At 35.3% G+C, this 10,431-nt stretch overlaps 1 protein-coding gene across 1 annotated transcript; it reads left to right on the forward strand.

Moving 5' to 3' along the window:
- On the forward strand, positions 1-5,438 carry LOC136798877 (angiopoietin-1-like). The gene is made up of 5 exons (XM_067055539.1): positions 1-536; positions 677-796; positions 2,579-2,695; positions 3,355-3,516; positions 4,543-5,438. Exons 1-5 carry the CDS (start codon positions 41-43, stop codon positions 4,725-4,727), a joined length of 1,080 nt encoding a protein of 359 aa, XP_066911640.1. The 5' UTR covers positions 1-40; the 3' UTR covers positions 4,728-5,438.
- The last annotated feature ends 4,993 nt before the right edge of the window (positions 5,439-10,431 follow it).

Here is a 10,431-nt window from a genome sequence, read left to right on the forward strand (position 1 = left end):
AGTAGTCTTGAGCAAGATTGTATTGAGTGAGCCTCGCAAAATGAACTTATTTGTTATTGTTTTATGTTCGTTCACTTTGGCGCTTCATCTGTTCATACTTGAAGCCACTCATTATTCAATAATCGCACTGCTCGGCCGCCCAACATCATGGGAGGCCGACTATCATTTAGAAGTGGATTACGATACATGTTGTCAGGAAATGTGTAGAGCTAACGAGTCGTGTAAATCGTACGATCAAATATGGCAGCCGAGCCGTGATATCTACGAATGCCGTTTTTACAATAAAAATTATCAAGTTTTAAAAGCGGAAGGCGAGAAATTGGAGCTGATCCCGAGAGTTCAATATTACTCTAAGATGTACAAAGGCCTTACAGGATGTTTGGAATGGTGGGAGATGGCTGGGGCAAGAAAGAAAGGGGAATATCCCCTTGAAGACGGCAGTATGAAATGGTGTTTCAATTTCAAATCATGCCAAGAAGTTTATGACAGAAATTATTTGAGATCTGGAGAAGGCTGGTACGAAATCAACTTTGAAGGTCAGACTTTTTTAATGTTTTGCTATCTATACAGAATTAAGCAATCATTCGCTATTAAATTCTATTGCATTTTAAATGATTTCATTTACGGTTCTATACTTTTAAGAAACAAAAATATTATTCTCGCATTTTTCTTGCAGGAGTGATGATTCGACAATTATGTAAAATCTACGATGAAAAAGGATGGACAGTTTTTCAGAAAATATTAAATCCACTCAAATATCAATTTCATAAAAAAACTTGGCAGCAATACACAGACGGTAATGTCTATCTAAATTTATCCACCACTGAAAAATTTGATATTAATTTGCAAATATCTAGATAGTTCATTTTTCACTAAGCCAAGTTATTTAGGACTTTTAGGTACTTTCAGAGTCTATGGCCAGCCGGCTTGGTTATCTACGAGCAAAGTAGAAACTTGAAATCATGGCGTTCTAAATCTAGACTATATATGATCATTATATATGGAGGTATAAAGAAACAGGAGAAGTATGCTATTGTAACCATGCTCGCCCTACGATTAAAAGAATTACGAGGTATGCATGCTCATAATCTCATATATCGTGCATTTTTAATGAGCTCTTTTGTTGATTGGTGAAATCTTATTGGCTAACTTAAGTGTTGGAAATAAGATGAGACGAGATTCATTGTTTCTGACATTGGTGTAAGAAAATATTTGGACTTAAAAAGGGCCTGTAAACTTTGCAATCCTTCATCAAATGACAAGATTTTTCGATCAACATTTTCTTCAAGGTGAACCCTATTGCTTAATACTTTCCTCCAAAATTCTCCAGCGACTTTTTGTCTACAAATTTTGTCTGAAATTTTGTGTGCTTATAAAGAACTTTTTATTTTCTGGCTAGAGAAAATATCTTTTCAAAACAAAATTTAATGGATGCCAAAATTGAACGCAAACTTATTTCGTGGAGCTAAATTTTATTTTATTCTCGTATATTAGAAGGCTAGAAATCTTCGATGCTGATAGTCAGAATGTTCAGAACAGACTTGAGTTCTACTAAAAAGTCGTATTTCGTCGGGCGAGCCTAGAATTTCTTTTGATTTATTACATAAAAGAAATCAAAAGACTTTAACGACCAATTACCGACAAATTCATCTCCTGTCTTTCTTTATACCTCTATGATATGATGTACAGGGTGTCCCTAATTAAAGTATCGAGTCGAAACACAACTATGGCTGCGTTTAGACCAACTGGTATTTGTAATTTGGTATTTGCTCATGAGGGATTCTATTTTAATAGCTTTTCCATTGTATTTTCTGTCATGGTATTTAAGGAATCGTCTTTTTAGAGTCATTACTGAAAAGGTGATTCCCTCAAGTTCAACTTTGACAGATCAAACAATGAAAAGCATGGAATTTCTCTCAAAAACTGCACTCATTAAGACTGAAACATTTTGCCGTAGGGCTAGGCTATGGCAAAACTTGCAAATTTTACAATCTATAGAAAGAACTGAATAAAAAACGTCAAATACTTTAAAAAATCAAAAATGTCATTTTTTCTCTTTGTTTTGGTTCCTTTGTTTGATTTGAAATGCCAGAAAAGGGGATTCCTTTGCTCAAAATGCCATTTCAAATGCCAACGAAATGCCAACACGCTGGCATCATTAGGCATTTGACAAACCGAACAATTGCGCGGAACAATAGAATTCAAAAGAATACTGCAAGCAATTACAAATGTCAGGCTGGTCTAAACGCAGCCTATGAGTAGAAAGCTTTATGTGCGTGTTCACAAAATTGTATTTTAAGCTCTCCCTCTTTTTTCTTTGTCATTACGATTAATTTATACGTTGTAACTACCTTTTGTAATAAGCCTGTGCGATGGAGGACGTTCTTATATTTTAGCGATAACACACACAAACTTTTCTACTCAATCGCATGTTCAAACTCGATACTTTAATTAGGGACACCCTGTAGTTGCATGGAATGGAAAATGGGTTACACTAACTTCGCTTTCAGAGTCACACTTTTGACGCGTGTTTCGAAGCAAGTTTCAATTGTTCTATACTCTATTGTCTTGTTTTAAGGTTTCAAGGAGAGCGAAGATGATTTTTGGTTGGGATTGACAACTCTCAATCTCATGACGCGATCAAAAGAAAATGAGTTGACGATTGGTGTTCAAGCAGAAAATGGCAATTGGTTGGGTAAGATCAAGGACTTGAACAAAAATTAGTTTTTACTTAAGGAGCTTTAAACTATATTTTGTGACACTGTTTGATGTTCATTTTAAAACACTGCAAAGGCTTCCCGTTCAACGATTTTAAAAAATCTGATTAAAGATGGCAGATATAGATTTTTCTAAGGTTTATAAAGGTCAGCCTGAAAACCTAGGCTTCACATATTCGAAAATATTGCAATGTCGAATAGACGTTAGTGTATAAAACAGAATCCGCGACGTCTAGTTTAAGAGCAGAAAGTTTCGCGGGCAGAAAGTTTCGCGAAATCAAAAAGTCGCGAAATTTAGCGAATTTAAGTTTTGCGAAATATGGTTTTAGCCATTCACTTTCGCGAATTCATATCAAATTGACTTTTTTTGGTAACAAAAACTCATAAAAGACACAAAAATTTAGCAAACAGTGCAAAACTAAGTAGGAAAGTTTACTTTTCGCGAAAAAAAACTTTCGCGTTTTTCAGGATTAATTTCTTACCTGGCAGAAACTTTCGCGAAAAAGGATCAAAATCGCGAAAAACGCGAAAGTTTCTGTCCGCGAAAGTTTCTGTCCTTAAGTTAAAATAGTTTGTGCTAACGTGAAATGAGCTCGATTGCAAATCGGTTGAAGAAATTTTTGATTTTGAAACTCAGGTAAAGAATTGGGTGAATTTAACGTGGATAGTGAAGACAACGACTTTGCGATGACAGCAAAAAATGAACGTTTGCCAAACTTTGACGAGTTCGACAGTGACATTACAGTCAACATGGCTTCGCGAAGTAAATTCGTAACTTTTGATAAGGACGCATCACAAGGTATTATTTTATCGGCGATAAATTTCATCGGGGAAAAATATTCGTCAATAGCACACCGCTATGCAAACGTCATAATTATTACTTTTAACATTTGACCGAAATTTAATCCCACAATCCTTTTCATCTTGATTAGTAATGCGTGCAAGTTATTACTATTGTATTGTCAATAAGTGTAATTGACTTGCAAAAGCAATTAATACAAAGGATGATGCGATTAAAATTCGGACAAACAATAACTTTGATGTCTATTTTAAGAATCACTGCAGTATGCTATTGGGGGCCTCCCCTCCCCCAGTACGCAAGCATACGATTTTGAGTAGACCCCCTCCCCCTTAGTGCGTATGTACTATGGGGACGGTCCTTTGGTTGAAATTTTCGTCACTTTCCGCCAAGGATATTTTTCCTGAAAAGGTATTGGAATTTAGTTCTCAACCCTGAATCAAAAGCAGTCCGAGTTTAACTGGGTTGATAGACGTCTGTTTTTTTTAGGTTTTCTTTCTTGTGTGGCCCACTTTTCGGTTACTCACTAACACCCCTGTATCTATCATTTACGTGTAAAATGAAGAAATTGATGAAAGCTTAGTTTGGCAGAGGGGGATTTTGGAGCCACTAAAATGGGTGAACTATAGTATTAAATGTACGAAAAGAGACCGTTTTACGGATTATAATTGTTTTGTTTTATCAAATTTCACTGGAGATTAATCAACCTCGTCTCCTGTGTATCCCAGGCTTTCCTTAAGTGCGTTACTAATTGACGCCGGAGAATACCCTGGTGTAGAATAAACTTCAAAATAATACCTCATAAAAATTCCGACGTTACAAAGTTTATCGTTTTTGAATTACGTAATTGTTTTGCATTCGAAAAACAGACAACGCCAGGATATTATCTGACGTCATCAATATAAGCGTCAAGAAGCCAATAATACACATGGAACGAGGTTGGGCTTATTTTGCCGGATGGCCAATTTTTCAGATTTTATAAAGAGGATTATCTGAATTTAGTTTAAAATATGATTTGTTTTACAGGTAAGTGCATGTCGGAAAATATGTTTGACGGCCAAGGGACGGCAGGGTGGATGAAGAAAAAAGGCTGGTGTAGTAATTCAAATTGGATGTTGTATACCAACGCCAAACAACCGATGCGGCGCACTTCAAGCAGTCAGAATCAAATATATATCGGCTCCTTTATGATGTTTCGAGAAATAGACTAAACAGCCCAGCTGACAAACAACGTTGTTTCAACGTTTATCTAACGTTCACAACATCCATATAACGTTAGATGAACGAGAGCCAGCACTGACCTTAATTGGCTACTTTTTCACCTACCTTAAAGGAAGAAATTTTAGAGGGAATTTAATTTGGCGGATGGCCGAAAAAGTTTTTTTAGAGGGAATTTAATTTGGCGGATGGACGAAAAAGTTTTTTAGAGGGAATTTAATTTGGTGGATGGACGAAAAAACTTAATTTGGCGTTTGCTGAAAAATTTATCCTTAAAATGGCGTAACAACAGCAAAAAAATGCGAAAACACCTTAAATGAGATCATTTTTTCAAAAAGTTTAATTTTGCGATTATTTAATTTGGCGGATGGCGGAAAAAAGAAATTTTGGCGGGAACTTAATTTGGCGGATTCTGGCCAAATCCGCCAAATCTGCCAAATTTTCTTTCCGCCAAAATTTATTCCTTTAAGGTATTTTATTTTATTTTCCTCGGAGTTTTGGTGTAAATCAATGTTTTAAAAGTTTCAAGAGGACTATATTTCGCGAAAAGTACCAAAATTCGTGAAAATTGCAAAAGTTGTAATCCGTTTAAAATTTGATGCACCTTACCCTACGAAATGTTAAATGTTACCATTTTAACTATAGATTTTGTAAAACTTTAGGTTCAATCATTTTAGAAATATTAATGTTTAATAATCATTTATAAAAAGAAGAATGCAAAAAACCGATTGTTAGACAACTTGTCTGATGACCAGTAGACTAATTTTTTAAATTTTGGAGATTTTTCATGTCTTTATCATAGTTTCATAAATTTTATTGCGGATTTAGAATATTTTTATATGAATTTTGAAAACAAAAGTGAAAAAATTCCAAGATGGCGATATCCTGTAGTCTACTTCACTGAACTTAATGCTATCAAAATCATCGAAAAGCAAAGTTCATTTTAAAGAAGTAGACTCTAGTGGTAGGGAGAGATGGACTCTGCAACATGCAAAAAATTAAATTCTTCTTAAGACACAGTCGCCAAAAGTCGGCCCTGACAGATACAACTTTTGATAATATTGTTCTTGTCATTTTAGCATTAATTTATTTAATATTTTTAATATTTAAAATTGAATAATCATCATATAAAATTGTTTACAGTCTTAGCCAATAGTTTATTGAATCGGAAAATGACACATTTCCTTAAACAAATTTTGAAAAATATTTGGAAATCATTCATCATTTATGCCAAGTGCGTGGCCACACTTTCCCTAATCATTTATTGAACTATTCGTTGAATGTTAATCTAAGTAAGTGTGACCTTGATTTTTCGATTTTACTTGGTAGACACCATGAAGAAGCAATATAGTTCGAGAGCTGTCGGTCTTTTTATTAGGTCATAAGCCTCAGAATTTTAACCATCCTCAACGTGTCCGCCGTATCGAAAACTGTCAAAAAAGTTGTCAGATCGAACACTAGCGGTCTCTTTGATCTCCACGAGCCCAAAAAAGAGGTCAAAAAAGGGCTTAAATTTAGGTCATGAGCCTCATGGCTGAAATTTTACAGGTGATTATTACAACCCTTAGGGACAATGAAAATCGAAAATCTAACCAAAAAATCCGGTTTCTTGACCTGGTCAGATGCCCAAAAAAGAGGTCAAAAAAGAGCCTAAATTTAGGTCATGAGCCTCATGGCTGAAATTTTACAGGTGATAAGTACAACCCTTAGGGACAATGAAAATCGAAAATCTAACCAAAAAATCCGGTTCCTTGACCTGGTCAGATGCCCCTGAAGTTGAAAAATTTGAGAATTTTCGGGGGGTCGAAAATGACCCCCCTCTTAGACGAAACATTCTATAGCGTTTGATCTACTCAATATTTAGCGATAAAATTTGGACAGTGTGTCCATAACATCCAATTACACTTGTGGGAAATTTATGTCATTTTCGATGACGTCATTGTGTCGTAATGACGTCATCAGCTGCTCCTCAGTTGCTCAAAATGGCCAAAAGGGGAGTCATAAGTTCATCTTACTTTTTACTCAATTTTTCATTACAGATACCACTTTTTCATTCTCAAGTGTGTCCATAACATCCAATTACACTTGGTGGCAAATTTATGTCATTATTTGATGACGTCATTGTGTTGTAATGACGTCATTAGTTGCTCAAAATGGCCAAAATTTTAAGTTTTTCTTACTTTTACTCATTTTAATTCAATTTTTTTATTTATCAGATGCTCCCTTTTTCATTCTCCAGTGTGTCCATAACATCCAATTACACTTTGGGGAAAATAATTTCATTTTCGATGACGTCATTGTGTCATAATGACGTCATCAGTTGCTCATCAGTTGCTCAAAATAGCCAAAAGTGGACTCAAGTTTTTCTTACTTTTACTTATTTTATTTGGTAGATACCCCTTTTTCATTCTCCTGTTATCTCTTTGGGCTTGTAACGTCAATAGCCTGTTTGAAAGACGAAGTGGCGGTCTGGGTTTCTTCTTACACGCCAAATGAGTTTTGAATCAGTGATTCAGTGTTTTGTTTTCTCTTACCTGTTTCTTTTCTTTGATATTGAAATCTTCCCTTATGCAGAACTTCTACTTAAGTGAAGAAATGTTTGCAGAATTTAATTTCGCGGTTTTTTGACAAATCCACGTTATTAAATTCCGCCGAACACTAATATCCTCAAGATTATTAAAATTGGTCTTTAAACGAGAAAATAGGCCATTATAAACAAAAATTATCTTAACCGTGAAATTAAATTACGCAAAAATTTCGAATTTTGAGCTGTGAACCCTGAAATTAAATTCCGTGAAAATTCCTTTCCATGAAAATTTCTCCACTTAAGGTAAATAATAGGAGCATCTTTCAATTTATAAAGATTCCTTATTGCGAGTCGTTTTGAAAATGAGACTAGGATTGGTGTAATACATCTCTGGGTTACAGCATTTTCAAGTCGTCGTGGAGTATAATGGAGTGACTCTAAATTTACGGATCCCACAACATTTTACCCAATGCCTAACTAGAGTATATAGCTTTTTAATTCCAGGCGTGCGTCAATCTATGAGTTGATATCATTGCGCTAATTATGCCGTAAATGACGCCCAAATTTGTGAAAATCGCAAATAAGGCTAAAAGAAAATCATCAAATCGAGGATTTATAGTAAAATTACATTGAAACTGCTGTTTTAGTTAAGTTATATGGATTTGGAGAGACAAATTGGATAAATTTGGCCAGTACGCAGGGTTCCAGAAGAACTAATTATTAAGAAACTAAAAAATTGACGATCAAACAAAGTTTTACCGGTTTTTTTACTTTTGAATATAACCCCATTCGAAAGTCAATTTAAAAATTCGTCTCCAAAACCATCCCCATCGGATTTAGCTGAGAATAATAGAATTTCTATCCTTGTCGGGCTTTCGATAGAGAAATTTTTATTCCCACTTTGTGAAAATTTTCCACCGGGACTGTTAGACAGGGTTGTTAAACTCCCACAATACACCTTTTATATCTTAATGTACCTAGTGCTTTATGATGATTTTAGAGTCAGAAAATTAGACAGTGGAATAAAAGAATAGTCAGTTTTGGCTAAATCTACCATTATCGGTCGACTATAGAGAAAAAATATTTGCAAATGTAATGAAAATAATCTTATTACTGTTGCATTCAATTTATCATCGTCGATTACTTACTTACTACAAACTCCTCGACTGGAGCCCATCCTCTGGGGTTAGATTAATAAATCGACAACATGCTAAGATCCAAAACATTTACAGTAGTCAATTTCTTTTTTGAATATGCAAACAGATCTCTGCAGGAAAACTTGTTACAAAAAGGAAAGTTCAAGGGTGCAATCATGGAAATCCGAAGTGCTAGATAGGAATCTTCAACCTTTACCAAGGGAGAAAAACTTGCCGTGAATATCACGGTGTATGAATTTTACACTGTGATGACAGATCGCCATTATATCGCCATTAGATCGCCTTAAGATCTACGTTGTAGTTTGTCGGGATCAACCCAGCGTTTGTCTGAAATCCACGCGGGTCACGCGCTTTAGATTTGAAATTTGTAGCTTCATTTTTCCACCTAAGAGATTTCTTACTCGCCCTTCGGGCCTCGAATTCAAGTAAATTAAAGTAATCTTAATTTAGAGCCATTTGCAGCATGTATTAACGACAGACGTTTGTACAATTGCGAGCGTAATCAGAATCACAAAAAAGCGAGCTAAGGGAATGGCTTTCGAGTCTGATATTTCAATTTTCGAAGTCTAATTTTTAGCTGAGCTTACGGTAACTTGTTGGTAAATTACTGTGCACATCATAATAAAACATTGTTCATTGTACGACTAAGATTTACAGATACCTAAATGATAAGAAGCTCTCACGATCATAGGTCCTTACCCGTGAAATTCTGAAACTTGTAATTTATGATCTGTTCCGTAAAGTATCCGTATCTAACGATGCAAACAAGCTGTTCTTTATAATTTCAAAGATTTCAGGAGAATAGAAAAGATAAAATAAGTAAAAGTAAGAAAAACTTAAAAGGAGTCCCCATTTTGGCTATTTTGAGCAACTGATGATGTCATTACAACACAATGCCGTCATCAAATAATGACATAAATTTCCCACAAAGTTTAATTGGATGTTATGGACACGCTTGAGAATGAAAAAGTTGTATCTGTTATGAAAAATTGAGTAAAAAGTAAGATGAACTTAAAATGAGTCCCCTTTTGCCCATTTTGAGCAACTGATGAGCAGCTGATGACACAACGACGTCATCGAAAATGACATAAATTTCCCACAAAGTGTAATTGGATGTTATGGACACACTGGAGAATGAAAAAGGGATCCTCTGATATATAAAGAGATTGAATTAAAATGAGTAAAAGGAAGAAAAACTTAAAATTTTGGCCATTTTGAGCAACTGATGACGTCATTACAGCACAATGACGTCCTCAAATAATGACATAAATTTCCCACAAAGTGTAATTGGATGTTATGGACACTGTCCAAATTTCATCGCTAAATATTGAGTAGAAAGTAAGATGAACTTATGACTCCCCTTTTGGCCATTTTGAGCAACTGAGGAGCAGCTGATGATGTCATTACAGCACAATGACGTCATCAAATAATGACATAAATTTCCCACAAAGTGTAATTGGATGTTATGGAGACACTGTCCAAATTTCATCGCTAAATATTGAGTAGATCAAACGCTATAGAATGTTTCGTCTAAGAGGGGGGTCATTTTCGACCCCCCGAAAATTCTCAAATTTTTCAACTTCAGGGGCATCTGACCAGGTCAAGGAACCGGATTTTTTGGTTAGATTTTCGATTTTCATTGTCCCTAAGGGTTGTACTTATCACATGTAAAATTTCAGCCATGAGGCTCATGACCTAAATTTAGGCCCTTTTTTGACCTCTTTTTTGGGCATCTGACCAGGTCAAGAAACCGGATTTTTTGGTTAGATTTTCGATTTTCATTGTCCTTAAGGGTTGTACTAATCACCTGTAAAATTTTAGCCATGAGGCTCATGACCTAAATTTAAGCCCTTTTTTGACCTCTTTTTTGGGCTCGTGGAGATCAAAGAGACCGCTAGTGTTCGATCTGACAAAACTTTTTTGACAGTTTTCGATACGGCGAACACGTTGAGGATGGTTAAAATTCTGAGGCTTATGACCTAATAAAAAGGCCGACAGCTCTCGAACTATCAA

This window comes from Clytia hemisphaerica, unplaced genomic scaffold, assembly GCF_902728285.1.
Source record: "Clytia hemisphaerica strain Z4C2 unplaced genomic scaffold, Clytia hemisphaerica genome assembly, whole genome shotgun sequence".
NCBI classification, from domain to species: domain Eukaryota; kingdom Metazoa; phylum Cnidaria; class Hydrozoa; order Leptothecata; family Clytiidae; genus Clytia; species Clytia hemisphaerica.